At 40.1% G+C, this 22,567-nt stretch overlaps 1 protein-coding gene across 11 annotated transcripts in view; it reads left to right on the top strand.

Moving 5' to 3' along the window:
- ptprt (protein tyrosine phosphatase receptor type T) overlaps nt 1–22,567 on the top strand; it is a 230,476-nt gene that overhangs the window by 58,265 nt on the left and 149,644 nt on the right. For all 11 annotated transcript variants that reach the window (XM_054784610.1, XM_054784608.1, XM_054784609.1 and 8 more), the window contains exon 8: nt 10,469–10,762. In XM_054784610.1, coding sequence (XP_054640585.1) covers nt 10,469–10,762 — 294 coding nt within the window. The remainder of the gene's footprint in view (nt 1–10,468; nt 10,763–22,567) is intronic.

Here is a 22,567-nt window from a genome sequence, read left to right as displayed (position 1 = left end):
TACATGGCCGTGCGCAACCGGGTTATTGCTGATATTCCGGTTATGATAGGGTTATTTCAGTGCATGTAAACGTAGCCACTGTTGGCATAAGATTGATGTCATTTATTGTTTTACTTACATGACTGCGCGTCTGAAACAGGGCACTCTGTACACCGTGAACACGGAGATGTTTAATCATGTTAGTGGTGCACCCTCCTTTGCATGATACCATGGCGTTGCAAATGTTGCAAATGTTGCACTGTGCCGACCGTTCAGTTTTTTGCAGCATTTCAGCCAAACTTTACAGCGCCGTCGCACGCTGTCCATGGTTGAAATGGACCAACACAAGCGCTTCCTGACGCTTCTTTTTTGTTGGTGTTATGACATTTTTTCCAGCCGGCAGGCTAGTTAATCATCAAAAGTAGGAATCAAAATTTGAAAAAAGGAAAAATTCCGGGTGAATTGGAATGTTAGACCCGGTCCCCATCAATGCTCGATCCCAACCCTCATTATAAAAACAGTATAGTCCAGGGGTGTCCAAACATTTTTCCAGCGAGGGCCACATAGTGAAAAATGAAAGGATGCAACTTTTCTACTTTGATATTTGGTACACAGCTTTGTGATATACCGTAGATGAAAAAGACTTTTATTAGTATGAATGTTGGTCTTTGTTCTTTTTTCCCATTTTTTTTTTTTTTGCATTTTCCAAATATCAATTTCTTCTTGTAATTGTTATTTTCTGAATTACTAAAGTACATCATATTTGGACTTTATTCCTGTAATATTACGACTTTCTCGTCAACCAAATTTTCCAAAAATTACAAATTTATTCTGTGTTTTCTTTGATTTTCTTAATATTATGACTTTTTAAAAAATATACAACACGTCTATACATTATATTATGACTTTTTTCTTTAATATTTAAACACTGTGTTACTAAAATGACATTATTTTCTTCTCCTAATATTAAAAGTTTACTCTTTTAAACTTGTGAATTTTTTTCTCATTAGAGTACAACTTTTTTTTCTTTTATTTTAATATTTGGACTTTATTCCCGTTATTACAGCTGTTTTTGCTGTTTCTGCTTTTGTTGTGTTTTTTATTTTTATTTTCCATCTATTACAGCTTTTATCTTGTAAATGTTCTTTTCATAATTCTAATTTTATTCCCACAATATTTTTGCCTTTATTCTCGCAACATTACAACTTTATTAAACGTAATTTTCCAAAAATGACAACTTTATTAGATTTTTTCTTTCTCTGCGACTTTAAAAAGAACATCTTTTTTCTTTAATATTTCAACTTCATGCCACTAAAGTGATGCTATTTTTCCTCATAATATTATCATAATAATAACAATATAATATTATATAATATATAATAAACTTTTTCTCGTTAGGTTGCAACTTTTTTCTTGTAATATTTTGACTTTATTCTCGTAAAATTACAGCTGTTTTTTCCATTTCTGCTGGGTTTTTTTTCCATTTTCTACTGATAATTGTGACTTCATTCCCATAATATTTTGACTTTATTCTTGCAATATTCTGGCTTTTTCTGCAACCTTTTTTTTTTTTTTTTTTTTTAAAAACTCCAACAAAACCAACTTTATTGGTTTTGACTTTTAAAAAAATGTCTTTTTTCTCTAATATTTCAACTTGATTCTACGAAAATTACATTAATTTTAACGTAGACTTTTTGGTCTTAATATTTTCACTTTATTTTTGTAAAAATTACTGCAGATTTTTCAGTTTTTGCTGTTTTTCTTTCTTGTAAAATTATATTTTTAGAATTTTGAATTACAATTTAAACAACAGCTGTGGGCCACAATCGGCCTTCGGGCTGCGCTTTGGAGACTGCTGGTATAGCCCTATTTCCAGAGCCTTCCTGCCCCCCCCCCCCGCTACCAGGGTATTTGGATGTGTACCTCATAAGATATCCACGTGTGTTTTGGTTTCTAAAAATATGCCAATGTTTTCTAACGTGCAAAGATATTTCACACGACGCTTCAACTTTCTGGCGGACATTTATGGTTGGAAATGGAATGAAAATTGCAATGAAATAATAAGAGCCAGTGCGTATTTGCTATAAATGACGCAGTTAACCTTTTATTGGCTGTGAAGGATGTTTGCATCTGGTGGCAAAGCTGGAGCGTGTGTGTGCGTGCCACATTTTGATGAGTTCAGGGACCCGAACTGTCATTACCATCTGTTAGCGCAACACACACTCATGCACCCTGTGTGTGTGCGTGTGTGTTTTTGCCTCGGCGTACGTGTGTGAAGCTCAGGTGCCATGCGTCCTGCCGGGGGAATAGTCCGTGATGCCATCAGTGAACAATATCATGCACACACACACACAGACTGTGTGTGTTGCTGAATCTGTCTGTACTATTCCCTATTTTGTTACATTTGTGCATTATTTTAGGTGTGTGTGTGCTGGGAAGTGCATCTTCCTGTTTTCATGCATGCAGAGTGCACCTTTGTCACCTGAGTTTCTATGCTTGCTGTGTGCACTTTTGCCTCGCATGTGTTTGTGTGTCCTCCTGGGCGCCGAAGAGGTTAATTAGTGCTGAGTTCATCCAGGTGTGACCAGGGCAGTGCGTGTGCACTTGGGAGTTGCATGTTCTACATTGTAAAAATATATAGGACGCATCTTTTTTTCCCATGTAAAATAATATGGACTTTCAAAAGTGTGTTCTAGTTGCAAAGGACAGCAAACATCTGAAGGTCAACGGATTCAAATCTCACGTATTGTTATTGTGAGGTGCATGTCATTAAATATGGTACGTATAGTAATGTGCGTTACCTGTTCCCCACAGGAAATCATTTAAGTTAACGTTGAAGTTGCGTTATTGTGTAGCTGCTCTGTTGCTCAGATGCCCGTCTATGTAGAACAGCGGCGTCAAACTCTTTTTCACCGTGGGCCACATCGCAGCTATGGTTATCCTTTTTAGGGCCACTTTTTATAATTCTATTTGAGAAATGTGTTAATAATGAATTATTACATTCATTTTTCATTAATAAGTAATTTAAAAAACAGCCATTTTAAATTTGCTTTGACAAAAAAAAGGTTTTCTGTTGACAACAAATACATTTAGCAAGAAAGATTGTCTTTTTGATTTAAAAAATATTTTTTTTTAAGTTGTTTTGTAAGTAATATTAATTTTGTTTTTACTTTAATATATTATTTGATTATTTATTGTAAACATAACGGCACATGTTTATTAAATTATTGTAAAATATGTTTTAAATATTACATTTTTTATATTATTGTTAAAATATTCTATTAATTAAAAAATATATTAAATTACAGCATACATATCAAAATACAATACATCTAATTTTACAATAGTAGAAAAGTAAAATAATGAAAAATAAAGCTTAAAAAAGTAAAGACAAAATTAATATTAATAACAAAATTACAATGTATATTTACGTATTTTAAAAAATAATATTAAAATAAGTGTCCTTTTGACATACAAGATACAAGAGAGTTTTATTGTCATGTGCATAGTAAAACAGCAGTTATACATGCATTATTTCAAGGCTTTCGCGGCCCATATAAAACGATATGGCGGGCCAATTTGGGCCCCCAGCCTTGCATTTGACACCTTTGATGTAGAAGTACAAACAATAGACGATGCTGCAATTTGGAAAATATTTGGCATGGGAAAATAAAATAAATAAATAAAAAAAAGCTTTCCTTGTGTAGCTCAGAGATGTGCCAAAAAAAAAAACAACAGCAAAAATGGACAGATTCATTTATATTCATTTTACAAGAATAAAGTCAAAATATTAAGAGAAAAAAGGTGTAATCTAACAAGAAAAAGAAAATTATGAGGAAAAACAGTGTCAATTTAGTAGCATAAAGTTGAAATATTAAATAATTTTTTTTCAAGTCGTAATATTTGTAAAACAAAACAAATAAAAATGTCATCTCTGGAAAATTAGGTTGCGGAAAAAGTTGTCATGTTTTGAGAATAAAGTCAAAATAGTATGGGAATAAAGTCAGAATTGTGAGAGCAAAATTTAAAAGAAGAAACTTGATTTAATTGGAAGATGAAAAAACCCCCCAGCAGAAATAAAAAAAAAAAACATCTGTAATTTGACAAGAATAAATAAAAGAATCAATAAAAGTTTATTCTAAAGAGACCAAACTCACAATTTTACAAGAATAAACTTCAATAATGCCATTTTAGTCCCATAGAGTTGAAATATTTCGGAAAAAAGATGTTGTTTCTTCCAAGTCGTAATGTTATGACAAAGAAAAAAACAAAACAAAATAAAATTCTTTTTTTTGGGGTCGGCGGAAAAAGTTAGAATATTACGGGAAGAAAGTCAAAATACTACAAAAAGAAAATGTACGAAGATTGTTTAAGAAAAAAGTTGGAATATTTGGAAAATGAAAAACAAAACAAAGCAAAAAAAGAAGTGAATATGCTTTTTTACCTTCGTGACAAAGCTGAGATGCAGTTGTTTTCTTGATATTTATATGTAACGTCTTAGCATACGACACGTGCTGCTTCACAAAATATCAACTTGGCAAACATCCTTTCATTTTTCACTACTGCATGTGGCCCTCGCTGGACCCCTGGTGCAGCTACGCTGTGTTGTGTGGATGCCTCACACTGTGTAGTTGCACTGCTGTAAAACAGCCTTTTGTGTCATTATGCTGTTATATGTGTGTGTGTGTGTGTGTGTGTGTGTGTTGCCTGCCTGCCAGAGATAAGACTCAGCGGGGCGTAGCTCAGATTCACAACTGTCACTCTTGGCCAGCGGAGGTGCGTGCGTGCGTGCGTGCGTGTGTGTGTGTGTGTGTGTCTGGGTGGTCATGAACCTGGGTATGGTTCACAAATAACTCCCAGCAACGTGTGTGTGTGTTTGTGTTTCCTTGCCCACATACATCTTCTATATATTCTACCAGATCAAAAAAAAAAAATCAATAGGAGCGTGGACACAGTACGAAGAGTTCTGTGGAGGCTCGGCAGTCCACCCACAGTCTCCACAAATAGAGCACACTAGCGCCACCACAAGGCAACTCTTGCCGTGCGTGTGCGCGTGTGTGTGTGTCCCAATTGGCGCCCTCGTGTGCTTACACATATAGTCTTTTGAGTGCATAAGTGTGCACATACTGAGGAGCACAGCAACTTGCAGTGCGCTCTCAGCACCCTCAATAGTCGCCACCTTGGCCAGGTAGCAGAAGGGGAGGGGCTAACTGGAGTGGTTGCAATTCACCATTAAAAAGGAGAGAAGAAGAAGCGGGTAAAATGATGCGATTGTCATTTTAAGTAAGTAAGACAACACTGCAATGTCAGCGTTCACGCCCTCAAGAACTAAGTACACAGTGTGCACAGTATACTGACTGAAGTGTACTGACGGAAGCGTTCCATTTGAGACGCAGCTCAGTGTGTGTAAGAGCCGTGTAATGTCATTGGTATTCTATGACCATCACGCTTTCTTTCATGTGCATCATCCTGCATATGCGTGTGTGTGTGTGTGTGTGTGTGTGTGTGTGTGTGTGTGTGAGAGAGAGAGAGCAGAATAGGACACTTCTTAGGGAATTTGTGAGGAGAAGTATAAGTAATGCATGAGCAGGTATGAGGTGTGGGGGATGACTGAAGGAGGCGGAGGAGGAGCAGAGGGGTGAGGGTGAAAAGTTGAACGCAATGGAGGATGCGGATGATGATGATGATGATGTAAACACGAATGGAAGTGTCTTCAATCTGCTGAGCGCACGGAGCCCAAAATACGCTGCAATGTGGACACTTCATTAGGTACACCATCCGCCGAGTTCCAAACATCCGGTTATCGTGTCGACTGACCGGGGATTTATTTTCCAGTATGTTTATTATTGTGAGCTGTGTCACACTGAGAGCTGTTTCTAATATTGTGACCCTCTCACGTCCGCTAAACAAGGACACCAAAATATTAGAAACGGGATGAGGCTGTACGGTTATACACCAACAACAACAATGGTAATAAACATACTGCATTGTTTTATTTGTCTGCCTCATCGGTGCTAGTGATGCACTGTCAGCATCACACACACACACACACACACCCACACACACACACACACACACACACACACACACGCACATACACACGCACACACAGCGAGCCCTCCGCTGAGACATTAACAGTAAAAAAAAAAGAAGCACAGTGTCCTTCTTAACCCTCCGGGCGTCGTAATGCGGCTCACTTTTGACTTTCTTGTGCATCTCCCTGTAAGCCCACCACCACCACTCTTTTAACACACACACACACACAAACCCACACATGCACGCACACTCGCACACACAGAGTGTTGATTTTAGACGGTGTGACTTCAGCAGAGAGTCAACGGCAGCCACCAGCTCCTCGAGACGTTCGCAGGCAGCTCCTGTCAATCAAACACACAGACACACACGTAGCTGTGACACACACTTAGCTGTCTTTTCTCTAAATACAATGAAAATGAAGAGTTAGCAAGTACATTGTTTTTTTGACACTCAATTACACTACCAGTCAAAAGTTTGGAGACACTTTGTCATACATAAGCATGATAAAGCGTCTCCAAACTTTTGCCTGGCAGTGCACTTCCACATTTCTCAACTGATGTATGGAAACTAGGGATGCTCCGATCGATCGGCCACCGATCAGCATCAGCCGATTTCCGTAAAAAAAAAACAAAAAAAAGCACGGGATCATGCCACATGCCGGTAAACGCCTTTCCAGGCCGATCACAAAGACGGATCGCCGTGCGGCTGCAAAGCCTACATGTCTGCCGTGTCACGTAGGGTTGCCAACAAAATGACGCGTCTCGTATCGTGCCGAAAAGGGACGCACTTCGTCCCGTATTGCCACGAGAATCAAAACTAGTCTGTAAAACCTCAATGGCTTCAGATGGACAGCGTGACACAGGCTATGCTAGTCGATGCCAGCGTGTTTGATCACACCCTTATGTATGGATTCTTTTGCCTAAATTAAGCTTTTTCAAGGGTAAAAGTGGCTAAATTAAGTAGAATTATGAATGTAGTATTCTACACTGGTCACTAGGTGTCAGTAATGTCACTGTAATGTTGCAGACTTGATCGCCAGAGCAGCAGGCTTTTATTGCAGGTTGAAATTATTTCACAACAATAATAATAACACACCCATACAAACTTCACTTGCTGCCTGTCACCCATTCTTCTCCCTTACTAGCACCGGAACACATTTACTGCGACATACATGAGCAAGAGTCTATTTTATGTCTTATTTTTCTCTTATTGTGTCTACTATATTGAGTAATAGGAGCGTGAAGGTGACTACAGGGGTGTTATTTCATGTCTAGAGGATTCTAATAATGGTATAAAGCTAATTTCGATGAAGGTAAGCAGGTTTTCTATACTGGAACTATGAAACAATTCCGTTTATAAATAAGGAATGCTACTTTGCAGAAATAGACTCATCATGGTTGGGTCTGGGACCAATTAACCGCCGTTTGCGTTCATGGCTGACTGAAGGAAATTTAAAACAATATTTAGATTTGAGAGGCTGAAATCAGAGGATATTTACATTTTTAAATCAAATTAACCAAATTAAATAATCAAAATAGTTGATTAATTGGATAATGGATTAATCGGTGATTAATTGTTGCAGCTCTACTGATACATCTATTTACTGAGTCTGGAAAAAGTATGGAATTTAAAAATCAACTCAACTACACTATTTTTACTACTTCTACATCATAAATTGCCGCATTTTTCGTCATCCCACAAAATTCCATGGACAATGGAAAACAGACAGTTTTTACAAATTCATTCATTCCATGGAAACGTTCGGGCTGTCTATTTTCCACATCTCAAAAAGTCCAAATTCCACACTTCCTGGCCGGAAAATTCCCATTGAAATGAATTGCATTTCCTCCCCCCCCCCCCCACAGTTCTCAAACCATTCCAGCGTCAAACCATTCAGGCTGTGTATTTTCCACGTTCCATAAAGCCCCACTTTTTCCATAATTCCGCATCTTTCGTAAAAGCATTTTGGCTCTTCAGCTTCAGCATTCATTCGCAATTTCTACTCAAATTGCCTTCTCCAGGTTGTTTTATTGTCCTCGCTCATTCTGGAAATGACATCTACATTGGAATTATTCTGTGAGGATTTTCTCAGCAGATTGTTGCACTCAAACACACACACACACAGCCAGTGTAAAGGTGTGTGTGTGTGTGTGTGTGTGTGTGTGAGTGATTGACAGCTGGCTCACTGGGCCTGCAGACTTCATCCATAATTCTATTCATAAATATTCTGACGGGGCCTTGAGGGAAGCCAAATATTCGGGTCAGTTCACCTTCTCCCACATGTTAATACTGTCAGCTAGTATATCAATATAAATATGAATATATGTCTGTGTGCTCGAAATGGAAGCAATAAAGCAAGCAAATGCTTTTAGACTTGACAGCCTTGTTTTTGTTTTTTTTTTCAAATGAGAAAGTCAAGTTGCTGTCAACAAAGTGATAAATGAGTTTTCTAGCCAAACACTTTCACTTATCAAACGTCTCCACACCAGCTTTTTTTTAATTTTGTCATATTTAAAGTGAGACGCACATGTCTCCCTTCAGTTCACATTAGCGTCACTTAGCATTGTGGCGTTTGACAGCTCAAGCAGCGGGAAAGATCCGTACAGTGGATCCCCGTCCCCTTTTGCCAATCGGCAGGCGAAGTCCTGCAATTTTCAGAAAATAGGTTGTTTTTTCCCCGCAGAAAACACATCTCATTGCAACCTCATCATTACAGCAGGCACTTTTTTGCAAATGTTGATCAGAAATTGCAGACCATATACACACTCAGAGTACATAAGTACTTCCTCACATAACTCACTGATTTATCCATGTTGTTATCATGTTGTTGTTTTTTTTTACAGTGCTGGTGATGTTGGCAATAAGATTGTAATGCTTACAATTGTGTGCATTACAGTTACTGTCATTCTGTTCACTATCATGGTGAATATTTTCATTACTATTATTACCAACAATAAGTATGACCGTTTCAATTTAGTGTTATCGCTGTGGCTCTTGATATTATTTTATCATAGACATTTGCAGATGTAGTCCTGTTTATTTCTGTTGTTTTGTTGTTGTCGTCGCAGTTGTTTTTGTTGCTGTTGTTCTTGTCTCTCTCTGTATTGTCCCTCTTTTGCCCCACTCTCTGTTTTCTTTTCTCTTCTTTTCTATCCCCTCCTGCTCCGATCCGGCTGCTCTCAATTTGCATAACAACAAAAATAAAGTCAAATAAAATCTATATAACAGCGGAAGAGTATCTTACACTTAGCATGTAATGGTATTTATATGAACAATACTATCTGCCCTAATGGCTGGACAGGACAAAAAATACATTGAAGGAGAACGTCAGCTAGCAGGCAAGTTTGCAGGAGGAGGAGCAAGCCATATGTCAAAAATACACATTTTTATGGGCGTACCGATTACTCACTGTAATTACTTGCGTGAAAAGCTGCATTGATATTACGACCGTGGCGATACCTTCATGCAGGGGTGTCCAAAAGTGTGGCCTGCGGCACATTGTAGAAATAAGATTAAACCAAAAAAGAATGGAGAAAGGAGAAAAAAGGCATAACGTCACAAGAAAAAGCTGAAACGTTGATACTAATAAGTAATAATAGCACGCTCGGTCACCTATGACACAAAGCTGACGCAAAGTTTGTCTTTAAATATACTCTATATACAGTTTTTTAGCCGTTTCTTTTCAAATTTACAAAATTTTAAAATGTAAAATGGCCCCCACGGCGCTCCGTGGATGAAGCTTCAATTATTTCTCACTTGTTTGATATATTTAATAACCTATTAAATAATCAATATTATATGTATCATAATATGGAGCATGTACAGTATTTATTTATTTTATCAATGTCATTATTTAATTATTTATTAGTATTTTATATAAACCAGGGTTGTCCAGGGTTTTTCCACCGAGGGCCACATACTGAAAAATCAAAAGATGCAGGGGGGCCATATTGATATTTTTGATACATTTTTTAAAATTTTGTAAAAAAGCTACAAAAAAATAGATATCTATTTCAAGACAAAGCTTTGTGTTATTATTAGTTATTAGTATCAACATTTCAGCGTTTTCTCTTCACATGCTTTTTTGCTCTATTTTTCCAATTTTTGGTTAATTTTATTTCTACATTGTGCTGCGGGCTAATAAAAAACAAGCCGCGTGCCTCAAATGGCCGCCGGGCCGCATTTTCGACCCCCCTGATATAAACATACTTATTTGTTCATATAATGCACACAAAACAATGAACAACTTGTTGTCTGTCTGTCTGCACTGTACTCCCTGCAGGCGTCCATATGATGAGGCGTTCAAGCGCACCGCGTTACTCTGAGTTTGAGGCTTTCAAACACCAATGTAGTCATGTTGTTTTTCATTTTTTGTACCTCACTCTGGGAAGCTAGACGTTAAATTATACAGAAAATAATATGAACTGATGTTTGTTTTTGTTCTATTTTACAGCTCCGCCCACTCCCATCGCCCCACCTGAGCTCCTGGCGGTGGGCGCCACCTACCTGTGGATCAAACCCAACGCTAACAGCATCATCGGCGATGGGCCCATCATCCTGAAAGAGGTGGAGTACCGCACCACCTCCGGAAACTGGGCCGAGACCCACGTGGTGGACGCCCCCACATACAAGCTGTGGCACCTGGACCCCGATGTGGAATACGAGATCAAGGTCTTGCTGTCCAGACCCGGAGAGGGAGGGACGGGTCCCCCAGGACCACCGCTGGTCACCAGGACCAAATGTGCAGGTAAGATTGGTTCCTGTTTGGTTGTCAGGCTTGTGATTGGCTGAAATGGAAGCACGCTTACACAAGCAGAAGGAAGCAAAAGTGATCAGAACATATTTCCATCGTCTTCTTGGAGAGAATCAAAGATGAGGATAATTGGGACGTTAGGAAGCAGCCGGGAGATAAAAGCGGGGTGGGGGCAGGTTGGGGCAATCATGGCAAGTAATGATGATGCCAGCGGGGGTGTGGAGTGCTCCTTCATCTGATCAAGTGGCCGCTTGTCACATCTTCATCCCCGCACACTTCCTGTCTTCTTGCTGTGTCTCAATTTGCGCACTTGCCTACTTACACTTAGTGTACTTGCACTTAGTCTTTTAAGTGCATAAGTGCATTCACACTGAGAAGTACTGCAAAATGCAGTACCCTATGATAATGCGCTCCAAAAATAGTCGCCATCTTGGCATGGTAGCGTAGTGGTGGAACGTAGTGAACAACAATGTCATGTCTTTTAGTCAAAAAGTGAACTTTTAAAAAAAGGTGATAACAGAATTGAGAAGTTGGAGGAAAAAAAAAGCTGGCAGATATTTTATGGATATTTTATGAAATGTTGGCGATAATGCTCCGTGGAGTGGTTGCAATTTAGCGTTAAAAAGGAGAGAAGAAGAAGAAGTAGTGGATTTGGGACAGCACTCTACTGTCAAAATGTGTGCACTCAGAAAGTTAAGTACAGTTGTCCCTTGCCACATTGCGCTTTTGCAGATTCAAAATATATTAATTAATAAATGATGCCGTTTCATGGTTGACTACAGCCTATTATTTGTCACAAATATGCATATTTCAGCAATTTGTCAGTATTTTTGGCCTAAATTAAACATTTTCAAGCATAAAAATGGCTAAATGAACTACTATAAGTCGGGATGTCTGATAATATCGGCCCACCAAGGTCTCGACGTTCTTTGTCAGCTCGTCGATCTTGTTCGGTAGTGAATTCACGTTTCCCATGATAATAGAAGGTACCGAAGGCTCGAATATCCACTTCCTTGCTCGCCGCTTAGCTTTCATCTTACCCTGGCTCTGATGCCCACCGATGTGGGACCTCACTCTCATGGCACGCTTGAATAAATAAGTCTCGACGTGGACGAGTCCATATCCATAGCATAGAATAAATCACTTAAAAGATGATAATAGTAGGAGAACAGATGGATGGACAGATAGATAGATAGACAGATAATACATAATAATAATACATACATACATACATTACAGTAATAATAAAAAGTATCTATCTATGTTACACATAGGTTGATATCGGAATCGGAAATTGAGAGTTGGACAATATCGGCATATCGGCATATCGGATACCGGCAAAAAAGCCAATATCGGACATCCCTAAATATAAGGCATTGAGAAAATGCATTGAAAGACACGACATGTAGTATTCAACACTGGTCACGAGGTGTCAGTCACGTTATGTTAGCCACCGCAAGAAGTCCAGGAAATAAAGAACAAAAAACAACAAGAAACTTTCCCAATGCTAACATGCGTGAGTCTCAATTGTGTCTTATTTTCTCTTATTATGTCTCCTATATTGGGTAATAGGAGTGTAAAGGTGACTATAGGGTTGTTATTTCATGTCTAGAGGGCTCTAATAATGTTAAAAACCATATGTAGAAGGAGGTGAACAGGTTTTCATTGCTCTAACTATGAAAATATTCCATTTAAAAATAAGGAAATAGGGTCTGGAACCATTTAACCGCGATGAAGGAGGGATGACTGTACATAGCGTAGACTAGTGTGACCAAACGTCCTGTTTTCCTTGTCCTGGTCAGTGATGAAAATGTCCTGGTTATCATTGTTTTTCGCCATCCATTTGAGTGGCACTCCGCTGCATGCGACTTTGGGGCTTCTTGAATTAGTGTTGCCAAAAAAACAACACTAATAAGCATAATTACCACACAGCATAATTCCCTATGCATGCTAACATGGTAACATGCTAACATTCTCCACACGGATGAAGATGCGGTGTTGGCATGACGCCCTCACTGGTTGAACAACTTCTTTAACCACCGCTGAAACAAACCTGCCGCCACTTCCTGTTTACAAAAGAATAGATGCTGGCTGATGGGAAGTGATGGTGAACAGAGGTGCTGTGTTCAATGTGTGTGTGTGTGTGTGTGTGTAGCAGAGAGGAACATGTGTTTCAGGGCTATTTGCACTGTGTTAAGCTGTCACAACCATTCACAGGATGGCGTGTGTGTGTGTGTGTGTGTGTGTGTGCGTGTGCATGTGATGGTATTGGAGCAGGCAGGTATGACAGGTGTTTTAAAGCCTGCTGGCTACAAGTAGCTTTGGTGTGTGTGTTCCTAGTTGTGTACCTTTGGTGTTGCTCTATGTGGCCAAACAAACACATAAAGAGTACAGTAATCCCTCGTTTATGGCAGATAATTGGTTCCAGACGTGTCCGCGAAATAGCATTCCTTATTTATAAATGGTACATTTTGGTAGTTAGAGCATAGAAAACCTGTTTAGTTCTAAACACGCTTTTTAACATTATTAGCGCCCTCTTGACATTAAATAACACCCCTGCAGTCACCGTTACACTACGGTGTAAGACACTATAAGACATGGGCGCCAGTGGCTCAGGAGGTAAAGCAGGTCGTCCAGAAACCGGAAGATCCTCTCTCCCTCCTCCCAGTCACTGTTGCTGTGTCCTTGGGCAAGACACTTCACCCACCTTGCCTCCAGTGCTGCCAGTGCTGTATGAATGGCGAGTCAATGTTTGGTGGTGGTCGGCATGCCGTAGGCCACGTTTCCATCAGACGACTCCAGGGCAGCTTACCACGACCAATGTGTGACTGAGGAGTGAATGAATAATGGGTTCACTTCATTGTGAAGCGCTTTGGGTACCTTGAAAAGCTCTTATTCATAATTGCTTATTATAAATAAGCCATAACATAGACTCACAGATTAGTATTGGGAGAGTTTTCTGGACAGTGCACAGTACTTCCTGCGCTGGCTATTGTCTCATCAATGTGACATTAGTGACACCCAGTGACCAGTGCAGAATGCCACATATCATCACAACGTCTTTGAATGTGTATTCTAAATACCTTTTATTTGTATTTTACTTCATTTAGTCATTTTTATGCTTGAAAATACTTCATTTGGGGCAGAAAATGTGTAAAATTTGCTTAAATATGCATATTTTTGGATTATCAACCAAGAAGCAGCATGATTTTTTCCTTGCTATATTTGTGAACAACTGTGATAGAGTGAAGCGGTGGTGAGGGATTAGTGTCATAGTCACAGTGCTCTCCAGGACTCCCCTTGCAGGTCGGATTTGTAAGTGACTTTTAAGGCAGGCGGGTGAACGGACAAACAAGGACAGTAATGATAAACATGTGGAACATGAGGTTCACGATGTCCCAATATGGATACATTTTCATAAGAATGAGGAACGTTCTGGTTATGCCATCATTTGTTATCGTTTAGAACTCAAGTGCAGATGTGTTTACGTGCAGTCATTTCATATTCCACAACAATATCACACTCCTATTCACCCATTATCATGTTGTGCATAAAGAAGACATGAGCCTCTCCTCTCTGGAAATCCATATAGGAATTTTTTTTTTGTTTTTCCTGAATAAAATAGACTTTTAATTCCCCAGCTGGCCATAAATCCTCCATTTGTGTGCCCTTCCTCCTCCTGCTTTATGCACGGCAGATGTTAATGTGAGTGCTGGCTAACTGGCCTTCATGACGCTCGTATGCAGCGTATGCCGACACCTTCATCCATAAATGATACACACCCATAAAGATGTTAATGTAAGTGTTGGCACTCCCACTATAAAGATGTTTAAAAAAAAAAAGAAAAGATTTTACTTTCCTCTGCGTTTTCATCGGTGCCACCTTTCTGCCAAGCCGAGCTGCAGACGCTGGCTGAACTGAGCTCTCATGGACATACCATACCTACACATTCTTATTGATATTTTTTTTTTAATGATATTAAATATTCTTTGTAATTGTGTATTTTTCAAAATGTTTGATAATAATATTCAAATATTAGAAACGTGTCTCCATTGAAAATGTCGCAAAGGTTTGCTCATCGGCCTCATCGGTCTTGTTCCCCGTTCCGAGTGAGCAGCTTGTGCTCGTCACGGTGGTGGGGGTGTGAAGTTGGTCTAGCGGGCTGGAAGAGTGTGAAGCGTTGAATAGGCGGCGACAGACACACAAAGACACACAAGCATGCAGCAACAAAGCTGCAGACTCATCGCTTTATTGGGACATAAACATGTATCATGCCAACATGTGCTCTCACAGTGTGCGCATATATGCTGTACGTGTGTGCGTGCTTGAGGTACAGCGCTTGTTTACTGCGGAACATTAGTGTGCAGTTCACACTCAATAGTGTAGCAGCTTTAATCAACACTTGACTGAGCTGTGAGGAGACGATGAGTAACACAGCTAGTGTGTGTGTGTGTGTGTGTGTGTGTGTGTGTGTGTGTCTCACAGAGGGAGTTTGGATGAAAGCTTGCTGAATGTGGGCTGATAAAGTCCAACAGAGATGAAAACATCTTGGATTAAGACAAGATAAATGTACATCAACGGCCCAGTCAAAATGGGAAAGAAAACAAAATCATTCTTGTTCACAAAACGTTGCATAAAGGAGAGAAACAAGTGACACGTGCATGCCAGGCCTCGAGTTGCCTGCGTCACTTTTGTAAGGAAACTAGGGCTGTCAAGATTGATGTGTTAATTAATCCATCAAGATTTTTAGTCTGATGAAAAATTTAAGGCAATTCAATCCATTTACAGCACAGAATGACGAGTCGACCAACAAAAAAAACGTGGATTCAGTTAGTACTAGTTCATTTAGCATGAAACACGATTCATGTACTGGATGTTAAAAACAAGATAAGATATGAAATTCCAGGTAGTACAAGAGCAGAGAGGGTGCCAAATCAAGGTATTTATACTATTTACAGCTGTGTACATGTTTTTATTGCATGGTTTATTACATGCACGGTTATTGCAAAAATTACTTTTTAATTGTGATTAATTGAAATTAATCCACAGCAACCCCGTTACTGATCCGATGAAAATTGTTCATTTGACAGGCTTAAAAGAAACAGGAGAGTGTCTCACTTGGCACACTTGTGTACTTACACTTAGCAATAGTCGCCATCTTGGCTGCTACTACTATTATGTAGCGGAAGGGAAAGGACTACCAAACAAGAAGTGATGGGCGTAATACCTAGAACACGCGTCAAACTCGTGCCCTGCAGGGCCGAGACGCTGCGGGTTTTCTCTCCAACCAGTTTCTTCAGCAGGTGATTTAATTGATGAGCTCCTTCCCTCAAACTGAAGGTGTTGATCATTAAAATCACCTGCTTTAGTGACTGGCTGGAAAGAAAACCTGCAGTGTCTCGGCCCTCCATGGCACCAGTTTGACACCCCTGATCTAGAAGTTGGGAGTGGGGGGGGAAAAGCTGGCAGATATTTTTGTCACAGGAGGCCAAGGCCAATGTATAGCATTCAAGAATGCAGAGGCGAGTCAGTCCGAGTAACAAAAAGGTATCCTGACAGGCTAAAAATGAAAAACACAAAATGGCAAAGTATAACCAAAACCACTGGGCCGATCCACGGTTCCCTCCCCCCACTAAAAGTCAGTGCGCTGCTAGACACGGAGATAACAGGACAAAACCAAAAAATATCAAAAGCACTGCCAAGACAAGTAGGCAAACACACTAACGTAGAACACAAATCACAGCTGCAACCCAGCAGGAAAACGAGCTACGTAGAACAAAACCGAGCAGGTAGCAAGAACAAAAAATACACAAAAACACACCGCGGCTGGAAAAGCCAAGCAGGGGACAAAGCACTCACAATGAAACACGAGTGGACCAGAAAGTATGGTTCTAGCAAGAACATGAGGAGAGGATACGGGGGAGTCAAGCATGAAGCAGGAAACAATCTGGCAATGACTTCACACAATGGCACTGCTAAAGTAGTCCGAGGTTAATTGGCTGCAGGTGTGACCAGGTGACTCCTCCCAGCCCAGTGGGCAGTGTGCTGCAACGGACTACAGATCGGCGGCAGCAGAGCAGCACTACAGATCATAACAATTTTATTGGGAATCCAAATGTTGGCCATCATTCTCCAGCGAGTCAATTAAAAAGGAGAGAAGTGGGTTTGCATTTGCATCTGAAAATAAGGGACATTTTTCAGAAAATAAGGGAAATTGCTTGCCTCCCCCACCCCCAGGGGCCATCCAAGTGGCCACTGCCAATGCACTGCATCATTATCCTCGCAGATTGCTGTTTCTCCAGCGTGGCTACGTCACAGTACCGGAAGGTTGTTTTTTTTTTTTTGATGAAAGTTTAAATTGCCAGCAAGGGTGTTGAGGAGATTCCGTTTGGTGGCTGCAGGATTGCATCTCTGCTTTTTGCAGGTGGTGCAGTCCTGCTGGCTTCATCGAGCTGTGATCTTCAACTCCCACTGGATTGGTTCGCAGCCGAGTGTGAAGCGGCTGGGAGGAGAATCAGCACCTCCAAGTCGGAGTCCATGGTTCTTGCCTCGAAAATGGTGGAGGGAAATTTGCAGGTCAGGGATGAGCTCCTGCCCCAAGTGGAGGAGTTTAAGTACCTCGGGGTCTTGTTCACGAGTGAGGGAAGGATGGAACGGGAGATGGACAGGTGGATTGCTGCGGTGCCTGCAGTGATGCGGTCTCTGCATCGGCCTGTTGTGGTGAAGAGAGAGCCGAGCCGAAAGGTAAAGCTCTCAGTTTACTGGTCGACCTACGTTCCTACCCTCACCTATGGCCATGAGCTTTGGGTAGTGACTGAAAGGACAAGGTCGCGGGTACAAGTGACCGAAATGAGTTTCCTCCATAGGATGGCTGGGCTGTCCCGTAGAGATAAGGTGAGAAAAACTCTAGTGGAACCGCTGCTAGTCTGCATTTAGAGGAGCCACATGAGGTGGCACGGGCATCCGGTCAGGATGCCTCCCGGACGCCTCACTGGGAAGACCCAGGACACGTTGGAGAGACTTTGTCTTTGTCACGTTGGAGAGACTTTGTCTCTTGGAGAGACTTTGTCTCTCCAACGTGTCCTGGGTCTTCCCTGTCCTGAGAACGCCTGCTTGACGAGGTAGCCGGGGGAGAGGGAAATCTGGGCGTCCCTGCTTAGGCTGCTGCTCCCGCAACCCGACCTCACATAATCGGAAGAAGGTGGATGGATGGGTCAAAGTTTAAATACGGGAATTTACAGGAAGTTATTTACACAGGAAAGAAAGGCACAATGGGCGAGTTGACAGGTATGCTACAGCGTTACAATGTGCACACTCAGAAACTAAGTACACAGTGTACACAGTTTACTTACGAAAGTGCACTGATGCAAGTATTCCATCCATGGTCCATCAGCTTTTATCAGTGTATAAATGACGTATGGAGGTCATGTGACCTTGTTGGACACGTTTAGTTTGTGATCATTCGCAGATCATGTGACGCCCCAGAATCCTTCGGGGTTCTTGTGTGGGTCTTTTGTGTTTATGTCCGTCTTTTACTTTCTTTGGTGTCTTGCAATAAAACAACAACAATATGCTTCGGCACACACGCACACGCACACACACTTTGTGAACGTCTTATTTTTGTGAACTCAAAGTGGGCTTTTTATTGGCGTCTGCGTTCTCGGCTTGTTTGAGTGTCTTTTTATTTGTGTGTTGCCTTTGTTGTTACAAAGGACTGATGTGTCTCGTTTAGAGCGGGATAAGGGGCTGTTTGGACCCTGTGTGTGCGTGTGTGTGTGTATGTGTGTGTGGGGGCCACCTACAGGCTGTACTTGTACTCACAATTAATGAAGCAGAAATTGGATCCTTTGCTGCAGCCTTGGACTTGTGTGTTTGGATCTTATTTGAGGGCAAAATGAGAACATCTTGCTTCCTTGTCAAACTCCTACAGTGATTGTGTGTGTGTGTGTGTGTGTGTGCGTGTGTGTGTGTTGTAGCCCATTGGCTGACAGGATGAAAGCCATTAAAGACCACAGGTTGCGCTTTAATTGGTGCTCTTTCATAATTGGCCTGTTGGGGCAGATTTGTTTCCAGGGCAACAAGCTAGTTTCTCGTCTCTAAACTTAGTGTGCTCGGGGGAGGGGTGGTGGAGGGAGGGTAGGAGGTGGTGTTGATGTTAAGGGGGAGTGAGGGTGATGATGCTTGGATGGAGTCAAGAGAGAAGCAATGAGGGATGAAGCCAGGATGTCGGCACTCATTGCGTGCGCTGAAACTACAACATTATCTCACACGACGTTATCCCTGTCAGGTCTTTGGCTGGAATGTGTGTGGAATAGAATTTTAGGATACTGGAAATACTGGAGATTGTTGCTGAAAGACACAATGGGATGATGCCCGGGGTGATGATGCAAAACTCAGTGTAAAATAAAGCCTTTTTGGTTGACGTCATGTTTCTAACTGACTTACTGGGGGTTAGTTTTTTAGGTGTCCCTTTAGGGAAAATCTGCTGCTAGCTCTAAAACAGACAATAGACCAGCCACGTTTTTTGAGAATGAGAGGTACAATTTAATACAACTTTTTATTTATTTATTTGATTTTTTAAATAAATTATTTTGTTATTTATTTATTTGCATATTATTTTATTTATTGGATATTTTGCTCAATTTAATACAACTTGTAATTAATTATTTTATTTTATTATATATTTATTTATTCATTGGATTTTTTGTCAATTTAATACAACTTTTATATTTTTAATTTGTTTTTATTTATTTGTTGTATTTTATTCTCAATTTAATAACACATTTGATTGATTTATTTCATTATTCTTTTATTTATTCATTGGATTTTTTTGTGTAAATGGAATAAAACTTGCACCTAAGGAGACAAATTCATTCATTCATGAGTATTCATTCAATATGGCTATTTAAATCAGGTGATAAGCATGTGGATGACTTGTTTTTGGAGACAAGAGGCTTCTAGCCTCTAGCGGATAAATATAGCAAGTCAGTGTGACATTAATGTGTACTAATATTAGTATAATCGAATGGAATAATGGACACAAGGCATTTTTTAAAGTTCTATAACAAACCATATTTTCCCAAATTGTGAATCCATTTTACTTTACTGGCATGCTTTTATTTTGATGGCGTATCGCTTAGTTGTTGTGTACATGGAAGGGTAGTTCATCATCAGCTAGCTATTGCTAGCAAACAGAAGAAAGTCTTACGCAAGCTAATGCGATTCGGAAAATGCAGACCTACGGGGCCATCTACTGGACGGAGTTTTAACGACAAGCCATTCATTGACATTATTGTGTGAATGTGAGCGCTTAATCTTAAATGGAATTTATGGGAAACCCTGTGGTGGAGTAGTTTGTAGCGTATGGCGTTAGCCGTGTTTTTAAGGAAGTGATACGCAAACACACACACACACACACACACACACACACACTTACAAATAAAACCAAGATGAATAGCATTCACTGATCAGGGCAGCAAGTGTGTATGCGTGTGTGTGTGTGTGTGTGCGGGTGTGTGTGTGCGTGTGTGTGTGTGTGTGTGTGTGTGTGTGTGTGTGAGATGTGGTCATGCACAGTGGTGTGTGTGTGTGTGTATGTGCTGAGCTCATTAAGAGCAGCCAGCAGACTTGAGCGACCCCTCTGTTCTTTGTCCAGCGTCTAACGAGCGCTGAGAGCTGGAGGGAAGAGGAGGCTGATGAAGAGGCGCATGTAAAGTAGACACACAGGGGGGAGAGGGAGGCCACGGTAACACAACACAACACAACGCAACACAACACACGAAGAAAGAGTACAAAGGTGTGGGGTGGAGATGGAGAAAGTAATCGAAGGAGGAATCACGGAGGACAATACGACTCCGTGTCTGCTTTTTGTCTGTCAGACATGGTTTTATTGCTCACATCTTTACAAGTCAACTGAAAGCAACACCGACTCCTTCGCTTTCCACCTGTTCCGTCGCCGTCTTTCTTTACTGTATTTGAGGAAGCGAATCACGGCCAAGTCAAGTCTGACACGCTGGAACATGAGCGCTCTGATAGATAAACATGTACAGGTGGTGTGAATTGTTCCTAAATGCATTCATTCAGTCTTTTTCTATGCTGCTTAATCCGATAAGGGTCGTGGGGGTATGCTGGAGACTATCCCAGCTGACTTTTTGGGCGAGAGGCGTGGGAAACCCTGGACTGGTCGCCAGCCAATGGTAGGTCACACATACCTACGTTAACACGTAAAATAAAGTAATAAAACAAATAAAATACAATAATGAAATGAAATGGTAATACAGTGAAAGCTTGGTTAGCGTCATGAAGCCGTTTTAGAAGGTCGGGCTCAAACCAAAACGTACTCTAACCCAGGGGATCTCAAATGGTCTCAACGTGGGACCCACATTTTCCAATGGTCATTATGTCGTGACCCACTTTTATTTAAGTCATTTTTATTTGTATTATTGTTTCCACATGTATTTAAGACGTTTTTATTGATTTTTTTACACTTTGTCATTTTTATTTGTATTATTTTGTACACTTTTAAGTCATTTTGCATTTGTATTCATGTTTGATATTTCTACACTTTTACTTCAGACATTTTTATTTTTATGATTATTTTGTATGTTTTTATTAAAGTCATTAAAAAATTAACACTTATTTATATTTTTATATATTTTAATTATTTTTACAATTTTAGTGAAGATATTTTTTTATTTTATTCATTTTTACACTTATATTAAAGTCTTTTTGTTTTTACAAATGTACTTTTTGTTAATCGCCTGTCATCTTTTGAAAGATTTAAGACATAATTACACGTCTAAAGCACATTTTAAAGGAATCTATTACAGCATTTTATCAAGGAAATGAGGCAGAACATAACTGTATGCATACAAATGATGCATAAAGTAAAATTAAATATCAAGAACACCACAAAATCAGATATTTCACCTATAACTAAGCAATGTACAGTACATATACCAAGGAGCAAGATGACTAACATGTGGCTCAATTTGATTGCATAGTACATATTTTTATTTCAGTTTTGACTGGCTCTCAGCGACTCACTTTTGAGAACTTCTGCTCTAACCTAATCCATTTGACCCATAAGAAATAATGTAAATCCAGAAAGACCACAACATTGTATAGTTTTACATGCATAAAATAAGTCTAAATGCATATAAATGATGAATGGAAGGGATAAATAATCATTTATTTTGACATTCACTGAAGACGTGGTTGTTGCCAAAGACACAATGTGTCAGAGAGAGCAACACGGACACCACCTTCTGTTTTGCCATGATTTATTTCTTGACTTCAACTGTGTTTTCCCCCTTGAGTTGCTGCTTTTCTTTTGATCACGGCTGCAAAATAAGCCAAAATGGAGCCAGAGAAAGTAGCAAGTGGCAGCATTTTGATAGAGAAGTTGAGGATCACTACTGAATTCAAGAAATGACTCATGGCAAAACAGGAAGGTGGTGTCGGTGTTGTCTTTGGCAACAATCAGGGCTTCAATGACGGTGAAAATAACCTTAAATGTCCATTTATTGTTTTCTGCGTGTAAAACTATAATTGCAAAATTCTAAAAACATGTGTGTTATTATGTTTGAGACTTGTGGCGTAAGTGTGTTAGTTAGAACTGACGATATCATAGATGGGCGACGTAGCTGACTTCCACTCCCTGTTTCTACATGTGAGCAAGCTAATAGGCTGCTAACAAAGACGTTTTGGAATTAAAAATAGTGTATCAATAACACGACAAGACTATTGTATGTTGACTGGAAAATGTACGCAAACGGAAGCAACATTTTGGTGTGAATT

Source organism: Dunckerocampus dactyliophorus, chromosome 8 (genome assembly GCF_027744805.1).
Source record: "Dunckerocampus dactyliophorus isolate RoL2022-P2 chromosome 8, RoL_Ddac_1.1, whole genome shotgun sequence".
In the NCBI taxonomy this organism is placed as follows: domain Eukaryota; kingdom Metazoa; phylum Chordata; class Actinopteri; order Syngnathiformes; family Syngnathidae; genus Dunckerocampus; species Dunckerocampus dactyliophorus.
The sequence above is the reverse complement of the archived record's forward strand: the minus strand, read 5'-3'. Positions and strand labels throughout refer to the sequence as shown.